This window comes from Natator depressus, chromosome 14, assembly GCF_965152275.1.
Source record: "Natator depressus isolate rNatDep1 chromosome 14, rNatDep2.hap1, whole genome shotgun sequence".
NCBI lineage: Eukaryota > Metazoa > Chordata > Testudines > Cheloniidae > Natator > Natator depressus.
Genome location: NC_134247.1, coordinates 43459692 through 43479138, shown reverse-complemented (window position 1 = coordinate 43479138; position 19447 = coordinate 43459692). Strand labels below are relative to the sequence as shown.

Sequence of the window (19447 nt, the reverse complement as noted above, 5' to 3'; positions counted from 1 at the left end):
ACAACTTTGAAATTGTTAAACATTTTGCAAAAATGTGTGGTTTTTGACCACCTCTAGAAGAAAGTTCCAAGTAAGGACAATAGACTGGACCCTCCATGTAGTTTCAGCTTCCTTGGATCTCGGGGCTGTTGGCTGTTAAGCTGAGATCCCCTGGTTCAAATTACAGCAGCCTACGGGAAGCTGTGAGACACACAGCGTGGCCAACCTATCATGGTCTCGCGATATCTGGTGCTTTCCCGCAAGCCCCAGCTCCTGGAGTCATGTGATTTTTAAGAGACCCTCAGCTTTCATTTAAAAAGAAAAGCAGGCCTCTTGCCTTTGTGGTGGGGGAGAAAAGCTTGAGATGATGAACTGAGTGTACTGAGGAGGCTCAACCCCCCAAATTTAAAATATGATTTTGAAGCCAGTCTCGTGATTTTGGGGGTATCTGGCTCATGATTTTGGAATGGGTGGGGTTGGTGGCACTGTAGACTCTTACAGGCTGACTGGCCCCTTTAAAGGGAAATGAGACCAGCCCCACCTGTGCCATTATTAATTAGCTGCTTCTCAGGGGTGGGACTAAGAGGGTCAGGTGATAATGTAATAGACCCTAAGCCTTATAAAAGATCGGAGAGTGGCCAAACAGGCTTGGTCTGTGGAGGGCTCTGAGCTAGGGTCTGTAGGTGGTTGGGCACTTGGGGGGGGCCACCAGCCTGAGGTGCAGGGTTCTGCACTGGAACAGAGAAGGTCCAGCAGGAGCTGAGAATGGGGGGACCAATTTGGGGTCTCTCTCCTGCAGCCAGAAAGACTCTTGGAGGTAGGTAGCCCAGAAGGGGGCTGGGAACAGGGCCAGGAGGGTAGGACTGAGGGGCAGAAGAACCTTTTTGTTTACTGGGACTTGTTTTGCTGGGCTTTCGTTAACCCCTTCCAGGGTGACTTGGTTTGTGACTTGGCTGGAGGGTTAAGCTACATCTCCAGCATGAATGTGCAGAATTAGTGGGGACTCTGAAGGAAGGAAACTGAGGCAGGGGAGTGCTGCCTGCAGTGCCATGCTTGGCCAGCAGGGGGTGCTGCAGAGCAGGTCTAGCTGATGCACAGACACTAGGTGCCGACCAGAAGCAGGTGCTTGTCGACTGTTGCCTTTTCCACTCCCAAGGGGCTTGGGGTGGGGGGCCCAGCTCTGTAGCTGGTAGCCTTGCTGTTGCCACCGCTTCTGCAGGCTGAGCAGAGACAGGGGAGCTGATGCTGCCCTGGGCTTGCCAGGGAGGGGGTGGGGGGAGAAGGGGTTCCCTGGCCTGCCTTGCTCTGGGGAGCGTTGGACTCTCCCTTCCTGCTCTCTCTCCCCACCCCTGCCTGACTCCCTCTCTTGTCTCTCCGTGCCCCCCCGTAAGGATGGGGCTCTAATGCAGGCACGGCTGGGGTTTGTGCTGGTGCAGCTCCTCCCAGTGTATTGAGGCTTTACCTGTCTACACTAGGCTTTTACACTGGGGCAGCTATGGCTGTGGCTGGCCAGTGCACTGGCTGAAATCCCCAGGGTGGGCAGTGTCTTAGCTGAAAGCATGGGACTGATTCTCCCCTGGCTTACTTCTAGGGCAGCTGTTTACACGGGGTGGCCGGCTCTCAGCACAGCTGGTATTTGATGTCTAGCTATGCCAGTTAACCCAAGCACACCCGTGGGGGCAGCCAAATAAGTACATTAAAATCCGTGATACTTTAGACTCATGAAGCCATTTCCCAAGAGACATCCCTGGACAATAGAACAAAGACAGAGCCTTTAGATTAATTGTGATAATTAGGCAGTATAGCTTTCCCTCTTTGTCCTAACTTCCTTTTCAACTGTGAACTTCCCTTGCAAAGTTTTGTGTGTGAGAGTTATAAGTGCCAAGAGTTATAAGTCCTCTGACACTTTCCCCCAGCTCAAACTGGTTTTGAGCTATGACTCACTTAAAAAAAAAATCAAGTTAGACATTTTTTTAACACAGCCTGGGTTCATTGTTCCTGTTTGTCTCCTGCTCGCTTTGATTTGTTTCCGACTTCTCAGACAAGTATGACTCAGGCGTGAGAAACTTCGAGAAGTTTGGGGGTGGGGTGATGAAATGGGAGGGCTGAGGTCAAAATCAAGCTAGCAAAGCCATATCCAGCTTTTTCTAATTGCTGTATCTACTTGCAACAAAGCTGCAACATTCGGGGGAGCGGGGTGTGTGTGTGTTGGGGGGTTAAGTGCCTGAATCCTTTACAATCCTCTAGTAAAGCTAAAATCTTGACCGCCTCAGGAAGCAAACCATGGCTCGGAAAATTCTCATCCCACTGCAAAGCGGTTCCAGAGTTGTTAAATTAATCTCTAGCCCGCTCCGTTGATCGTCTGGTGGAACTGCCCATGCACCGTTTACACCACCAGCTACTGCGCTTTCGTAGAGTCAGGTGATGGTGGGCGGGACTTAGCTTCTGGTCAAGTTGCCGCTGATCTCTCCCGTTTCTTTTGCGCCTCTGCCATGCCATGGGTCGGGGTGTTTCTGGGGCTCTTCCTTCTAGCCCGCCCATCTGGGTGTTTGGACGGCACTTCAGGTAAGAGATTCCACCTCCCCTCCGGACTGTTCAGTGGGGCTGGAGTCCAAAGCAGAAAAGGGGAGGGGGCTGTGTGTTGTCCGGGGGTTAGAGAAGGTAGAGCTGGGGGGGGTGCATGGCGGGGGGCAGCTGCAGGGCCCATGTGTTCCCAACACCGCTGCATGCCCCTTTCTTCAGGCCCTGTCCCGCCCAGGGGTGCTGGAACAATCTGTACAGGGAGGGGGCAGAGAGGCACTGAGCCAAACTGTAAACCCTGGATAGGATGGAAACCGCTTAAAGCTGGGGGGCGGGGGCAGCAGCCCCCCCTAGGTCCAGCACCGATGGTCCTGCCCATGTCGATTTTACAGAAAATATCTGGGGGCTTTTTTGTCCAGTTTTTTATTTTTATTTATTTATTTGCAAATCCCCAGCCGCTGGCTGAGCAGGTGACACTTAGAGACCCAGAGAAAAGGGAGGGAGGGAAGAGCCATGGAAAGAACATACAGAGGAGGGGGGAGAGGGATTATTTTGTAAAGTTTCTTTGAATGCAGTTTAGCATCTGGAGACAGAGGATTGGCCAGTGCCTTGCATCCAGCCAGCCCCTCTTGATCACAAGCAGGGAATCCCCTGGCAAGCCCCAGGTTAGGGAACTAGGGGTGGGGCAGATTTGAAGTGTGTGTCTTCTCTAGCAGGGGGAGTCGACCTTGGGTTTTAAGGTCTTGTGGGGGGGAGCATGTCCTCACTGCAGAGTTAACTGGAGTTATGGATGCTGGGAGTTATAATCTGCTTGCAGAGATGTGCTGTGTAAATGCATGAGATGAAATCAGATCTGGTGCCGGCGTGATAAGCGTGCATGGCGTGATGGGGTGTGTGTGTGTGAGTAGCAGCCCTTGTTAATTGCACGCTGCTCACTCATCGCAGGGAAACCCCACCCACCTCTAGATCTTTCTGTGATCTACCTATAGGAAGGAGCAGGTGAATGTGACACCCCTTCATTCACTGTCTCAGGACCTTCCCAGGTCTTCCTCACCTCTGACTCAGCTCTGCTGGTTGATTGTTAGGGCTGAGCTCTGGCTCAGAAAATGCACAAGCCCCATGTGTGCAGAACGAATTGTAAGAAGTCTGGGGTCACATTCTTCTAGATCAAAATCCCCTTTGTTCTGCCACAGCAAATATCTCAAACTCTTTCATAGCAAGTTGTTCGTTTAAAATCATTTTGTTTAAGGAGAGGCCTACCTCTCTCAGAGCCAGCGTTGTTGATATTCCTGGAGATGTTTTGCTCAGTCATGGAACGTCGGGGGTTTAAAAAAAGCCATGGTTTGCCACAAAAAAGCTCTAAAAGTCATGAGCAAGTTTTGCAAAATAATCCCCAGAGTTCGGCTCCTAAATCCAGGCATAAATGGGCAGCGCCCACAAATCTGCAGAGATCCGCTTCGTAGCCGTGGATCATGTGCAGAAACAAATTTTGTACCCGCACAGGGCTCTATAAACGTGGCCTGATGCACAAGAGTGTGAGACCCCCTAGCTCTAACTGCAGCTGCTGAAGGCCTGGCACTTCAGTGTCATTACAGGACCAAGAATGGACGGAAAGACACAAGAATGATTGCATCACACGCTTCCTGTTGTACCGCCCTACAGCAGAATCGCATGAAGTGCAATGGGTGGGGAGTGGAGGGTTGTCAAGGGGAGAGGTACCTTCAGGCACAAGACCACTGATGTTCCCGGGGTACCCATGGCCTCTACCTCCACAGGGGGAAGATCTAAAGAGCCTAACGATGCATTAATGAGAGGATTCCCTACAATTAGTTCCCTGTGACTTAGGCAAATATTCCTCATTCCCACTGTTGGCAACTCCCCTGATTTTTGTCATGCATCTCACGGTATTTGGTGTTTGATTTTCTAAAAGCCCCAGAGCCTGGAGTCCTGTGATAAGCACATCCATTTGTTTAAACCAAAATATGGGGTTTATGTAGGAAGACTTGAAAAAAGTGACTTCCCCTGCTCCCTTCTCTCCCCCGACCCCCATGAGGCTCAAAACTCAAAAGATGAAAAAGCAGACCCCACCACAAATTTATTATTTTTAAATATTTCGTGATTTTTAAGGCAACCTGCTGATATTTGAAGGCTGTGGGTTGGCAAAACTCTGCTAGATACAATAAAGTGGCATTCTAAGAGGACAGAGTTAAGGTTATATGGGGGAACCGGCACCTATAACTGAGCTCCTCCTGGTTAGCAGAGCTCTGTGGTTTGTTTTCCCCTGTAGTGCTAAGATTCTTTCCTAGTGTTACATGGGGAAGATCTTAGCTGAGCATTTCCTGGTTCTCCAACAGCTGAGTTTGGGGCAGTCACATCCCAGAAGGGCGTGGGGAGCAGAACTGCCTGTTGGTCAGCAAAAACAGGGTGGATTTGATTTAAATCAAATTGATTTAAATCACTAGTCAGGAAGACTCGATTTAATCATGGATTTCTATGTAAAAGTGTATTGTTGGTTGTTATAACCTTAATACATGTTCTTCACAACTCAGAGATCGATGTAGGTTTCATTTTTGGAAGGTACACACTATACATTTTTAAACAGTGATTTATTCTGAAATCTTTTCAGATTAGTTTTACAGCTGTATGAGAAAATGAATGATTGTTTGGTTATTTCATTTACCCAAGGTTATTGAAGCAGATAGTTCCCCTCCCAATGACTTCATAAATATCTCCAATTCAACAGGTTAATCGTTAATATTTGGAGGATTTTCTTGCCAGGCTGTAATAGGAGGAGAACATCACCAGGCAGACATTTAAATTGTTTTATTTAACTAAAACAACAACGTTAAGTATTCTGGATTTTTTCTTCAACAGCAAACATATAATATTTCAACAAAACACACATGTCCCTCCCTTCTCACATTTATCTCCAGACTTCTCCTTGTCCAGATCTATTCCGCCCCCAACAATCTTCTATTCATTGAACTTTTTGAAACTTTGCACTTTTAGAGAGAGGTAAGGGATTGACTCTGTGTACACAAATTTGCAGAGGGACAATAGAGGTGAGGTCTGTTATTTCTCACCTCTCTATATTTATTTGAAAACATTTTTGCTGTTAACAAGCATGTTACCTCCGGAGACACAAATCCACAGTTTGAGAACTGCAAAACTAAGCATCTCTGATGGTATCTTCTAGACTGAGCACTGAATCCCATTGGCTAGATAGAAAGATTAACCTACATAATCTATACAGAAGCCTGTGGAACCCCATAAGATTGGGTCCTTCATACATGAACTATTGGAACTCATTTACAAAACTTTTCTTAAATGACATGAATGTATTGTCTCATACTATAGAATTAGAATTTATAATCCCTATTACATTATAGCTCAAAGATCTCTCATCATGGATCTTAATTAAAACTATCTTTAGATAGCTTTTTGAGGGGCAAAAAACATTTTATCAAAAAAATCCAATTTTTTTTAATTTTTTTTTTTAAATCATTGATTTTTATCCACCCTGGTTGCAAGTGAATAGCAAAGCTGGTCCCAGCAGGGAGCCAGAGTGTCAAAATTTCGTAGCTGGTGGGAGAGCCTCTCTGTGAGCATCCACAAAGCATCTCACTGAAACAGTGACTGGTTGAACGATTTATTGTAAGGGACGCCCTTTCTCAGACCCTTTCCCTTTATTGTCTCCCACCCCCCACGTCAGTCCCTGACCCAGGATTGCCAAGCCAAACTAAAATACTACTTGTTTGAAATCTCACAGCTCGCGAAGATTGTCTAATTGTCCACGTGGCTGAGCCCAAAGGCAGCTCTGTGAACACCTCCATACCGAATGCCACCTACGTTTCAGAGACGTCTTTCTTCGTGCAGAAATATAACACCTCCAGTTCGTCGTGGCAAGATGTCATTTACTCCTCTAATGAGGGCTCCCAAACAGTCCTCAGTTCCTTCAAGGAGACTCTCCTTTTCTGGTGGATACTTCAAGATGGAGAACGTGAGCAAAGGGGCTGAAGGAGTTTACAGGATTCAGGATGAAATGTACAGGAAGTGTGTGGCTGTCGTAAACTTTACTGTGGTGGGTAAGTTGTGCACTCAGTGACCCCAGAAAAAACTCTGCTCCCCTTGCACGTCTCATGCTGTGTAAAGCCCGTGGAAACATCCTATAAACTCCCAGAATATGGAAGACCCCAGCAGACATTGAGCTGGGAGAGCCATCTCCTCTGCAACCCCAAGGGGCATGTCATGTGGGAATGCATGAGGAGAGGAACTAGCCAGACCACAATGCACTCTGGCTATTCTCAGTGGATGGATGGTCCCTGAGGGCCCCCTGCCAGCCAGCACACACTAGAGCAGCCCCCAGGCTGCTATAACCAATGACGGGACTGGCATTAGAGCTAGGGCAGAGAACCAGGAAGGTGTAAATCCTGTTGTGCCAGAGCAGGAGCCTTGTCTACACTCGGCCCACCGATGTTCCTACCGCTGAGTCTAGTAACAATGAACATTTTTTGCAAACATGGTCAGCTAGTGACTTGGCCGCCCCGAGGAGGCTAGTCCCTGGCCACTTCCATTGTGCCCAAGGCCCTGCACCCCCACCGTGGCCCCCAGCCCCAGTGCCAGGCAGCTGTCGGGGAGAGGCCCCAGGCCCGGTGCTCCAGGCAGCGCGGTTGCTGCGTCCCCAGGCCTGGCACTCAGGGTGGCTGGTGCTGGGGGCATGCCACCTGGAGTCCCTGCGGGAGGCAGGCCAGCCAGCCCCAGCCAGGGTAGAGCGCTGGGAACAGCAGGAGGGCGCCTGGCCGGGGGGCGGAGTGTGGGCAGGGCCATGGTAGGCTGTCTGGGGAGTCCCCCTGCCTACGATACCTGCCGTCCATATTTGCAAAGTTTCTGCAGTGCAGGCAAGGTTTAAAGCACCCCAAGGGCTCGCAGGGAAAGTGGCATGTGTTGTATAGGCCACGGGGTGACTTTTTTATTTTTATGGTGGCTAGCAAGCCTTTTGTTCATCAGGCTGCTCGTTAACATACCGCTGGCTCTGTCTGACTGCGGGATCAGGAAGAAACATTCGTGAAGGGTCTCTGCTGAAATCCCTGGGAAATACGTGGTATGCCGTGATCTGTTTTATCTCTGGCCACTGTCACCCTAGTCTCTGAGGCCCAGATCTTCAAAGATCAACGGGAATCGGATGCCTAAATACCCTGGAGGATCTGGGCCTAAGGGCCAGATTGTCAGAGGTATTTAGGCACCTAAAGCTGCAAATAGGCATGTAGGGGAATTTTCAAAAGCACGCAGCTGCCTAACTCTCCTTGAAGACGGTAGTTAGTTGCTTTTGAAAATCCCGTTAGTGACCTACCTGCATCTTCAGGAATGCAACTACCTTTGAGTATCTGGCCCTAGATAGAATCATAGAATATCGGGGTTGGAAGGGACCTCAGGAAGTCATCTAGTCCACCCCCCTGCTCAAAGCAGGACCAATCCCCCAATTTCTGCCCCAGATCCCTAAATGGCCCCCTCAAGGATTGAACTCACAACCCTGGGTTTAGCAGGCCAATGCTCAAACCACTGAGCTATCCCTCCCCTCCACTGAGCTATCCCTCCCCTCCACTGAGCTATACCTCCCCCCAAATAATCAAAGGGCTCCGGGGCAGAGGCTGGAATTGAACCAGGCACTTCTGGCCCCTAGATCGGCACCTCCCCCTTAGGCCAACCTTCTGCAGTGCAGGCAAGAAGAGGAGAATCAGGCATGTGGTATACGGAGCCCTCACCAACACTTTCCTCCTTATTGTCTGGTTCCAGAGCCCAGCTCATTCCCACCTACTGTGTCTGGGACCTCTGGTGCTGAGGAGGAAGCTCGTGATGAGGCCAAAGGGGATGGTAAGTAGCTTGTGATGGGAGATTTCCTTCCCTAGTAGCCTCTCTCCCCCCTGTCTGTATTTCACACGCCCGTCCCAGCTCCCACTGAGGTCAGTGTGAGCTTGAGGGCAGCGTCCAGGTGCTCCGGATCTTCTCAGACGGCCTGATGGCTTGTGCCACAATTGGCCAAAAATGGACCACGGGGAGCTGGCACAATAGAGTTGGCTACGGCCAAGGACAAGACCTTGACTGATTGAGGAGCCGTGTTTGGGGCCTCCCAACGTGAGTGCAGAGTGTCAATTAAGGGGATGAGTTCAGGGGCAGAAAACCGTGATCCCCAAAACCCAGCATGCTCTGGGGGGAGCCACCTATGCTAGCCAAGGGGAGACCTCGATGAGAGGGGTTTCAGAGTAGCAGCCGTGTTAGTCTGTATTCGCAAAAAGAAAAGGAGGACTTGTGGCACCTTAGAGACTAACCAATTTATTTGAGCATGAGCTTTCAAGAGCTACAGCTCACTTCATCGGATACATAAAAGTGGAAAATGCAGTGAGGATGTTTTTATACACACAGACCATGAAAAAATGGGTGTTTATCACTTCAAAAGGTTTTCTCCCCCCACCCCACTCTCCTGCTGGTAATAGCTTATCTAAAGTGATCACTCTCCTTACAATGTGTATGATAATCAAGGTGGGCCATTTCCAGCACAAATCGAGGGTTTAACAAGAACGTCTGAGGAACAGTGGCGGGGGGCGTGTAGGAAAAACCAAGGGGAAATAGGTTACCTTGCATAATGACTTAGCCACTCCCAGTCTCTATTCAAGCCTAAGTTAATTGTATCCAATTTGCAAATGAATTCCAATTCAACAGTCTCTTGCTGGACTCTGGTTTTGAGTTTTTCTGTTGTAATATTGCAACTTTCATGTCTGTAATCACGTGACCAGAGAGATTGAAGTGTTCTCCGACTGGTTTATGAATGTTATAATTCTTGACATCTGATTTGTGTCCATTTATTCTTTTACGTAGAGACTGTCCAGTTTGACCAATGTACATGGCAGAGGGGCATTGCTGGCACATGATGGCATATATCACATTGGTGGATGTGCAGGTGAACGAGCCTCTGATCGTGTGGCTGATGTTATTAGGCCCTGTGATGGTGTCCCCTGAATAGATATGTGGGCACAGTTGGCAATGGGCTTTGTTGCAAGGATAGGTTCCTGGGTTAGTGGTTCTGTTGTGTGGTGTGTGGTTGCTGGTGAGTATTTGCTTCAGGTTGGGGGGCTGTCTGTAGGCAAGGACTGGCCTGTCTCCCAAGATCTGTGAGAGTGATGGGTTGTCCTTCAGGATAGGTTGTAGATCCTTGATGATGCGTTGGAGGGGTTTTAGTTGGGGGCTGAAGGTGACGGCTAGTGGCGTTCTGTTGTTTTTTTTGTTGGGCCTGTCCTGTAGTAGGTGACTTCTGGGTACTCTTCTGGCTCTGTCAATCTGTTTCTTCACTTCAGCAGGTGGGTATTGTAGCTGTAAGAATGCTTGATAGAGATCTTGTAGGTGTTTGTCTCTGTCTCAGGGATTGGAGCAAATGCGGCTGTATCGTAGAGCTTGGCTGTAGACGATGGATCGTGTGGTGTGGTCAGGGTGAAAGCTGGAGGCATGTAGGTAGGAATAGTGGTCAGTAGGTTTCCGGTATAGGGTGGTGTTTACGTGACCATTGCTTATTAGCACCGTGGTGTCCAGGAAGTGGATCTCTTGTGTGGACTGGTCCAGGCTGAGGTTGATGGTGGGATGGAAATTGTTGAAATCATGGTGGAATTCCTCAAGGGCTTCTTTTCCATGGGTCCAGATGATGATGTCATCAATATAGCACAAGTAGAGTAGGGGCATTAGGGGACGAGAGCTGAGGAAGCGTTGTTCTAAGTCAGCCATAAAAATGTTGGCATACTGTGGGGCCATGCGGGTACCCATAGCAGTGCCGCTGATCTGAAGGTATACATTGTCCCCAAATGTGAAATAGTTATGGGTGAAGACAAAGTCACAAAGTTCAGCCACCAGGTTTGCCGTGACATTATCGGGGATAGTGTTCCTGACGGCGTGTAGTCCATCTTTGTGTGGAATGTTGGTGTAGAGGGCTTCCACATCCATAGTGGCCAGGATGGTGTTTTCAGGAATCATAGAATCATAGAATATCAGGGTTGGAAGGGACCCCAGAAGGTCATCTAGTCCAACCCCCTGCTCGAAGCAGGACCAATTCCCAGTTAAATCATCCCAAGTCAAGTTTCCTATGACAACACTAACTTGATCAACTTGCATGTGTGTAGCATATTTTTCCTCTTCCTGTTTTTCTTGTTGTTTTTTAAAATTTACCACCCAGGGTTCTTTGTGGCATGTAATGCGGCTTGTATTAAAAACGCCACAAACCGAAACTTACAGGAATGGGCCAGAACTTGACAGCTTACAGGAGTGGCCGCTGCAGGGATCGGGGCTGATTTCAGAGGGTGCAATTTTCAAAAGCACCAAAGTGACTTAAGTGCACTTGGAAATTTTACCTCCGCAGGGCATTTCAGGCTGCTGTCCTGTCTGGTCCAGCCCAGGGGACAAAATCTGATGCTTCCGGGGAAAGCAAGAACCCACTGTAACATACATGGCTAGTTTTACCATGCTGTAAATGCAGGTGGGGAATTAATTACTGACCTCGGTGGCGTTCAGACTATGTCCGGAAGCATGGGATTGGGCCAGAGGGACAGCTAGCGCTGGCCACGGTGTCCAGGGTCTCTTGGAGTGGGAAGTTCCTTGGAGAATTCCACTGAGTGGGAGACTCAGCTGTGAAGGGAGGGGGCGGGCAGGAGCATCCCATAAACCCAAGATTGGAATAACTGAAGTAATGTTCCTTTTGCACAGAGCCTCAGCTCTTTGGAACCTGTGCAAACGCTTTAGCCACGTGTTTAACTCCATCCGCAGGAGTAGCCTTGCATCGCAGTGGGAGGGCTCAGGTGTGTACGTGTTTGCAGGATGGGTGCTCAGGGCAGTCCCTAACACCAGGGCAAAGGGGACGTGAAGTGCCACTGTCTGGATTTGGGAGCCTGCCTGCACACAGAACTCACTCGGCGCTGGGTGCATGACTGCAAGGCGCTGGGCTGGGGAAAATCAGCCCTGGGTGGTTATTTTGAGTAGAAAACCAGAGCCACTTCTGGGGTCTTTCAGCTTCTAATGCCCTTTCCCTTCTGCAGCTGGATTTCAGCGTATGATAAAATCCCTCTCAATGCCAAGTCAGTGCCATAAATCACTGGACTGGGTGCAGGAATCAGTAGGCGACGTTCTCTGGCCTGGGTTATGCCAGGGCTCAGACTAAATTATTCTTTCCAAAACTTTTAAAAGCTGAGCCCCCTCCTCAAGGCAAAGAAACCAATCGTGCCCCTCACCCGTCAGCAATGTGTTAGCGACCCCACCCCCCATTTTCCTGTATACATCTTCAAACCCCACCCTTCCCACCATGGCTAGCCCTTCCCCACGCTTCAGGAGACGCTGGAGTAGATGATCCTAACCGTCCCCTCTAACCTTAAGACCTGAGGGACCCCATCCCGGAGCATCTTAAAAATCACAGTTCCCAGACTCTGGAACAGGGGCTGCTTTGCCGGGCTCACCTTTCTCCCTCTGTCAGGTTGGCCGATGGGGATAATGAGCCTGGAGATCTCATTCCCGCTGCTCTGAGTGGTGCCCATGTGCACACGACCCAACTCAGCTCTTACTGTATCCCAGGAACGTCTTCATCTTCTGGGATCCTCATGGCAGCAGTGGGATGATTTAACGGAGTCCCTTAGTCATGGGGCCTTTCTCTCTCTTTTGTTTCAGAGCCAGCGTCCTGGAATCGTCCCATGGTGTGTGGAGTGGTGGCAGTGGGGGGGGTGCTAGTCTTACTATACCTATGTGGGTTTTGGAAAGGTAGAAGGAAAGTGTTTGCCTACTCGCAACTCGTCTTCAGGAAGCTGCTGACTCATCCCTCCCAGCAGCCTGGAAGTCCGCAGGATTCACAGGAATCTGAGCTCCCCGCAGGGTGTGACAGGGACGGGGCCCAGGCCCAGGGAACCAGAAACAGGAATCGAGACCCAGCCCTGGAGAATGGGGAAGGAGACCTGCTCATGGAGGACAGACGCTTCACCCAGGAACCCAGAGAAAGGGATCCATTAGGTGGGGACACGGGTGTGTCCCAGGAAACTGGAGTAGCATTGCCAGTCCTCCAGCGTGACCGGGAGTCTGCAGGAATTAAAGATTAATTTTTAATTAAAGATTTTGTCATGTGATAAAATATTCAGGAATAGGTCCAATTAAAATTGGCAACCCTAAACTGGAGTGGGGGGAGGGACCCAGTAAATGGAGACAGACTTGGGCTGGGGAACCAGCTAGAAGAGCTGATCCTTCTTACGATGCCCCTCAATGGTGGGGACTAGACTGGGCGAAACTTTTCATCTAAACCTATTTTAGATTCAGCAGTTTGCAAAATCATATCCAGTCTGCTGAATTGTTCACGTCCAGACCCTCCCCCAGTTCTTAAAAAGTCGAAGCATTTCGTTTAGATGCTTTCCAAACAAACCATTTTGATTTTTCAGTTTGAAACCATTTTTTGTTTAAAAATGTCCTTCAGTTTTATTTTAAAAATTCAAAAAGTTACAACCCTTGAAATGTTCCTGGGTTTTTGTTTTTGTTAAAGCTTTTTGGTTCATCAAAAATTTGGAAAAATTTTAGTTTTGTTCAACCTGAAACCAGTTTTTTTCCATCTCTTTTTTGGAGTTGTCAGTGACCAAAAAATTCTGTTTGCCCAGCTGTAGGGGCGGGTGAGGATTTTAGCAGTTATATTGTGGGTCTCTGAGTCTCCTTATTGCTCAAAGTTTTCTTACCGTAACAAATTTATTTGAGATGAGGGCAGGATGGGCAAAAGCTTCCTAAAAAAAGTGTGTGTGGGGGCTGCTGGCACCTAAACTGTTGCCCAGCCCCTGTGCCACCCCTTCTCCTCGAGGTCCAGCCCCCTCAAACCGCCCCTTTCCGAGGCCCTCCCCCATGCTGCCTTTCTCCCTGAGCTCCCACTTCACGCCCCCCCTTGCCCCCAAAACGCTGCGCCCCCACCGCTCCCTTCTCTCCCCCCTCATCCAGTTGCTCACACTTATGGCCAGTAAAAAGTGGTGGGCCCTGGTCCCCCTGTCCCCTCACCCCTGGCTGAGAGTGGGAGAGGATGAAGAACTCCTTTCAAATATAACTCCCCCCCCCACCTCAAAAAAGCACAATTTCCCAGCAACAGCAAAACATGCACCTCACCAACCCGGGCCAGTCACGCTGTGTTGTGTGTGACATTCCCAACCTGGGGCGGTTTCTGTCTTCGAAAATGTGAACCCTGCAGGCCTGGGTGTTTCTCTACGTAATGTGACCTTAGTGCTCCTGATGAGAGCTATTGTTTGGAAATGTTTCAGGAGCAGACATATTTATCATTCATGTAGAGACAGACATTTATTCATAATTAGAATTGGTCAAAAATAGCAGGGGGAGGGGGAGAGGGTCATGAAAATTGAAAAAGAAACCTCTCCCCCCGCCCCCCCCACAATATTCTTCAAACTTATTTGCAAACGTTTTTAATGATCAAATTTTTGTTTAGTTTTGGTGGGAAAAACTCCACGTTCTCTCTCAAGTGGGCAGAGAAATCCAAAATGTTTTTTTTTAAACAGGAACTTTTTTCAAATGATCACTGTAATCCCAAGTGGCATTTTTAGTTCAAAGGTTGCATTGTGAGTGTAAAACCATTTTGAACCAGCTCTATTACTGTATAACAAGATGAGTTTATTTGTCATGCTGCATTGTTTGGGCCACGTTCCAAGTGGTATTTCAGTTTTTGCACCGCTCTTCTCTTCTTCTGTCTGCACCTCTCATACGCTGTGGCCTTAATCTTGGCCCTGGAAACATTTATGTGCATGTTTAACTTTAATGACTGCTGTGAATAATTCCATTTCAATGGGACAACTCTGAGGTCGGGTTTACGCTACGGCCCTATATCAGTGTAACTACGTCATTTATTTAATTTTCTTTCTTTTATATGTGAAAGTTCTTGAGAGCTTAAAGCAAGTAAAATACATGAACAAGTTCGGACAGTCCAAGTTTGTCAGTGCAAAGTGACAGCAGAGATGTGGTATCTGCTAGTTTTCCATAAGTCTCTCAGGGGTACCCAGGATAACTTTGGGGATCTCTGTCTTGCATCGGGAATGTTCCCTGAAAGTGTCCAAACAGCTCAGAGATCCAGAACCATTCCCTGGAGCCATTCTTCTAGCTGTCTTCCCCGGAAAGCAGTCGGGCAAGTGTTCCTGTCAGCTCACTGCTAGGTTATCTGCCAACACACTAGAGTTCTCAGGTGCCGAAGTAGCCCTTTGAATCATGGTGAAATTATCCTCCCCTCCACCACCAAAATTTGAAATGGTGCCCCTGAGTGCACGGGACCCTACCGTGCTCCCGCAAGAGGAGCTGCATAAACAGGCAACTCTGCAAGTTATCTGCATGGCTCTGCAAGTGACCCCCATGCCTCTCCATTTCCTTGGCCACATGTATCCTGTCCCCATGCTGGCGGCTAATCCAGAAAAAGAGGGAAAGAGCTCACCACTGCGACCACCTGAGGGATGTGTTGGGGTGAGGTCAGCTGGTCAAAGCAGGCAATAGGGACAGAATCGGAGACTTGAAGCTCCTCGAGTGACCTCTGACCTTTCCAGACCTGCCCTTCAATCAGACACAGCGATTGTAAAGTTGAATGTGATAGTAACTAGACCCATTTTAAACCCTTCACCACACAAGACAAAGCCCGTAGGATTCATCATGAACTATTTATTTTTCCTCCCCTGGATTCCTGCAGCCGCCAGCCACCTTGGAGCTTTCCCTCGTCTCTCCCAGGCTGGGCTCACTTGATGGCAGGAGCTCAGCGGAGGGTCCAGCTTTGCTCTTTCGCTTCCATTCTTCACGGCTTTGGGTGGCTGCATTTGCAACTGAGCAGCCTGATGGAAACACTGAGTCCTCTGTCTCGGCAGGCAGGCCCAGCTGCGAAAGCCAAAGACTCCCTGAGAACAGGGGGAGGTTCGCCTCAACTCTCAGGAGTGGAGGCTGGGCCCAGAGGGTAGGGTTACCATATTTGAACTTTCAAAAAAGAGGACACTCTGGGGGGGAGGGTGGGGAGGAGTGGTAGCCCTGCCCCCTATCTACTCCCTCCCACTTCCTGCCCCCTGACTGCCCCCCACAGAACTGCCAACCCATCCAACCCCCGCTGCTCCTTGTCCGCTGATTGCCCCCTCCCAGGACCCTGCCCTCTATCTAAGCCTTCCTTCTCCCTGTCTCCAACTGCCCCCTCCTTAAACCCCCCCACCCTAACTGCCCCCCTAGAACTTCCCCCCAACCTGTCCCCTGACTGCCCTGCCCCCTCTCCGCACCCCCGCCCCCTGACAGACCCCCGGGACTCCCACACCTATCCAACCACTCCCTGTCCCCTGACTCCCCCCGCAGAACCCCTGACCCATCTAACCCCCCCCGCTCCCTGCCCCTGACTTCCCCCCTGAACCTCCGCCCCATCCAACCCCCCCTGCTCCCTGTCCCTTGTCTCCCCCGACCCCTCTCCATATGCCCACCCCCTGACAGGCTCCCCCCAGAACCCCTGACCCATCCAACCCCTCCTGCTCCCTGTCCCCTGACTGTCCCTTGGGACCCCATGCCCCTTCTCCAGCCCCCCCGGCCCCCGTACCCTGCTGCTCAGAGCAGTGTGTCTGGGGTGCGGAGCCAGACACAGTGCCGCGCTCCCCCGCAGAGCACGCAGCTCCCCCCCCCCGCCCCCAGAGTGCTGCATTGGGAGGGAAATCCCGGCCCTTTGGAGAGGTTTACAAATTCCTCCCGGAGGGCGATTTAAAACCCCAAAAGCCGGACATGTCCGGGAAAATCCGGACGCATGGTAACCCAACCACAGGGACTCCAGGATCTGCAGCTGCTGCCACCTCTATGGTGAATCCTCCGACTCATCACCAACCAGCTCTTCCCCATTCTGCCAGCCGGCCCCACGGTCTAACCGTGCAGGAGAACAGAAACCCTTTGGGACAGCAGGAGAGTCTCCTCAATGCCGCACTCTTTGCATGGCTTCCTGCGGTCACCGGGAAACACGACTACCCTGCCCCCAGGAGTCTCTCAGGGAGCTGCCGGCGCAGTCACTGGGCACCCACTCGTAATGGTCTCGGGCAGTGGCATTGCAGAGGGAGCTGAGCAGACCGTCCCTTCCGTGACTTCCTGAATTGCTGCCAGGACGGATTCTCCTCTGCGCTAGAGAGAGTCCCCGAGGAAAAGCAGCTGTGGTAGGGGAGGGGGCAAGAAAAGCTCTCCCCCTGAGCCCTTGAGTAGCAGGCAAGCAGGACTCTGGGAGCCAGGGATCGGTGTGTCTTGCTGGGAGAGCAGAGCTGGAGAGCAGAAAAGGGCACTGGAGGAATTGTAGAAAAGTCAGTGTCATGGCCGGGTCATGGGCAGCCAGACCTAGTGGTCAGAGGCAGAGTCCACACTCAGGAGACAGGAGTCAAGAGTCAGCTGGGTCAGGACACTGGAAGAGCAGAAGCAAAAGACCAAATTGTGTTCAGCACCTCAAGTCAGATGAGTCACCCCGAGTCCGCATGCCAGGAAATCAAGCCTGGGGAGTGGGAGCAGGAACAGCCAACACACGGTCCAGAGGGGGCGGGGAGGAGCTCGGGTGTTCAGACAGCTTCTTGTTCCTGCTGCTGGTTTAAGGAGGTCCTGGGGGCTGATTAGCTGCTCTGGGACTCTGCCAATAGGAGCCTCAAACTGGGTCTGGACTTCGTCAGTCCTAGGTAAGCAGTTTTTCGTAGGCTTCCAGGTGACGTGCTGGAGGGTGGCTGCTCCCAGGAACCCTGCAGACCCGGGTTAATGACCCATGGGTCATGACAGTGAGTGATCTCTCCCCGCTCAAAGCTCCTGCATGAAACAGTCTCCAGGGTCCCGGACGCATCCTCTGAGAATAAAAAAACACAGTCATGAGGACAAATAGGCTATGGAACAGGAGCCCCCTCTTTGTTGCAACAGCCCCAAGTGCCCAGAAGAGTGGACGGTTCTTACCTCCAGGAGATGCCTGGGATCTTCCATCTAAGCCTCAATGGGACCCCTGTTTCTTGGTCTGACAGGATGAGATCATCTGTCCCCACTGCTCCCTGCGCTGGGCTGGCTGCAGCACACATCTGTGTCAGAGGCTGGGCCAGAGAGATGTTACAGTCAGGGTCCAGGCAGCCCAGAAGGAGAACAGAGGGTCTGAAACCAGAAGACGAAGCAATCAAATCAGCGGATTGGACAGAGAAGTTTTGTACCTTACAGGGACATCAAAGAAGGTCTGTTAGGAAAGCTGAGATGTTAGTCTGGAAACTGCTAAGGCAAAGATTGTGACTTGTTAAGATTCAGTTTAAGTCACTACAAAGTGTGTTTTGTTTTCTTTGTCTGTTTGAAATTTGTCTCTTTCTCCTGCTTAGTTTCACTTACATCTCTTCTTTGTTACTGTGCTTCCCAAAGCACCTCAGCGTCGTGTGTTCGAGTGAAGTGTGAGTCTCCAGCCTACCCAACAGGCTGAGCTGTGCCCTGTCTCTCTGAAGGTAGCGAATAATTTCTGAGCGGTGCTGGGCCCAGAGTCCAAGGGCAGTTCACCAGACACCTCCTGTGAAGCCCAAAAAGACCAAAGGAGCAGGAGAGATTCAGGCCCCACTGACCCATGGGAACTTCCCACAGAAGAGGCTACACAGGGCTCCAGACACAGCCAGCAGATCCCTCCCACAAGCTGGACCATGTCCTTCCCCTCCCAGCCCCACAGCTTCCTCCCCACCCCAGCCTCAGGAACCCCTCCCACCCCCCTGCTCTCCCCACCCACTCTCCAATACCAGGCTGTTTCCAGAATGGAACCAGGTGCGTCCCAGAGTTCACTCACCGCTAGATGCTGGCCAGGCCTCGTGTCACCGCTTTCTAGCTGGGTGAGCAACCCCACTGATACTCACTCTTGCAGTTTGTTGCCTAGGAACTCAGCCCTCCAACCAGGTGACTGTCCTCCAACCAGGTGAGTGTCCTTGAACAGAAACAAGGCCTTCCACCCTCGTGGGGAGTTCTGCCTCAGCCTGATTTTGGCTCGGCCTGCCCTTCTTGGGTTTCTATGGTCTTCTGTGTCCCCTTCCTTAGGGACAGTGAGAGAACCCAGTCCTACCCTGGACTCCAGATTTTGGCCCAAGGCCATCGACTGAACAGCTCGCTCTGATTCTGTACTTTTGTTGCTGTTTCCCCTTGTTTCCTCTCAGGTGGGGCTCACTTGGTCATCAACTTGGCCTAGCCCCAGGCTTGGCAGCCACAGGCCAAGCCACCCTGTTAGATACCCTCCTCCTTCAAATCTGGTCCAGCCCGGCTGACAGGTTTGCTGAGAGGATGGTGAAACCCCATTGCTGATCAGAAGGAGGTCAGAGTCTGTTCTCTAGGAGCTGAAGGTCTGTTTGTCCTGCTGCGGGAAGTGGGGCTGGAGAGCGGAGATGTTAGGTGAAAGAGACTGCATGATGGAGTTGGAGACTGAGGGATGGGAGCCTCCTCCCACAAACGCTCCCAGGAGAACAGGTTTGAGGAGTTCTCTGGGGAGCCTCTTGCTAGGAAAAAAACAAGGGTGGCACATTGATGGAGATGTCTCTGTCCCAGGGATGGGGGAAGCTCCCAGCCAGGCTATGCAGCAGAGATCCCATTTCTCCCCGAAGAAACACACATGCCCAGAGAAGTCAATGGCTCTTACCTCCATGAGGGAACAGGGTCTTCCCTCTCAGCCTCTTTGAGAACTACCACTGCTTGGTTTCCTCGGACAAGGGACCTGTCCCCACTGCTCCCGGAGGTGGCTCAGCTTCTGACTGCAGCCATCTGGGAGGCTGTCACACACCCCAGGGCCGAGAAGACACGGGGGGAGGAGGCTCCTCTTCATGTCAGACTCTGAGAGCCCAGAGAAGGGCCAAAGGAAGAATAAAGGGAAGGAGATGAAGCTAGCTCTGAGCCTCTGTCCCAGCCTCACCTCCTCAAATGTGGAGCTTCC

At 50.7% G+C, this 19447-nt stretch overlaps 1 protein-coding gene and 1 long non-coding RNA gene across 4 annotated transcripts; one reads left to right on the top strand and one right to left on the bottom strand.

Moving 5' to 3' along the window:
* Positions 1 to 2264: 2264 nt before the first annotated feature.
* On the top strand, positions 2265 to 12791 carry LOC141998545 (uncharacterized). Of its 3 annotated transcripts, none has more exons than XR_012641844.1 (5): positions 2265 to 2544; positions 6269 to 6584; positions 7507 to 7600; positions 8293 to 8370; positions 12193 to 12791. XR_012641844.1 is itself a non-coding variant. In XM_074971408.1 (4 exons), exons 2-4 carry the CDS (start codon positions 6338 to 6340, stop codon positions 12612 to 12614), a joined length of 747 nt encoding a protein of 248 aa, XP_074827509.1. In that variant the 5' UTR covers positions 2265 to 2544; positions 6269 to 6337; the 3' UTR covers positions 12615 to 12791. The 3 variants fall into 3 exon arrangements, 1 of the variants encoding a protein (XP_074827509.1); XR_012641845.1 differs by lacking the exon at positions 12193 to 12791 and adding an exon at positions 11242 to 11324; XM_074971408.1 differs by lacking the exon at positions 7507 to 7600.
* Positions 12792 to 16190: 3399 nt separating this feature from the next.
* LOC141998596 (uncharacterized) lies at positions 16191 to 19203 on the bottom strand. Its single transcript, XR_012641849.1, has 4 exons — positions 18320 to 19203; positions 17881 to 18052; positions 17467 to 17655; positions 16191 to 17362 (listed from the first exon to the last, which is right to left on the bottom strand). It is a non-coding gene; the product is annotated as an uncharacterized LOC141998596 (long non-coding RNA).
* Between the last annotated feature and the right edge of the window lie 244 nt (positions 19204 to 19447).

Bases quoted from the DNA above. Each gene is read 5' to 3' on its own strand.
- LOC141998545 (XM_074971408.1), top strand. From the start codon at position 6,338: ATGCCACCTACGTTTCAGAGACGTCTTTCTTCGTGCAGAAATATAACA. The intron at 6,585-8,292 runs GTAAGTTGTGCA...GTCTGGTTCCAG, and splicing joins CGTAAACTTTACTGTGGTGG to AGCCCAGCTCATTCCCACCT. The intron at 8,371-12,192 runs GTAAGTAGCTTG...CTTTTGTTTCAG, and splicing joins TGATGAGGCCAAAGGGGATG to AGCCAGCGTCCTGGAATCGT.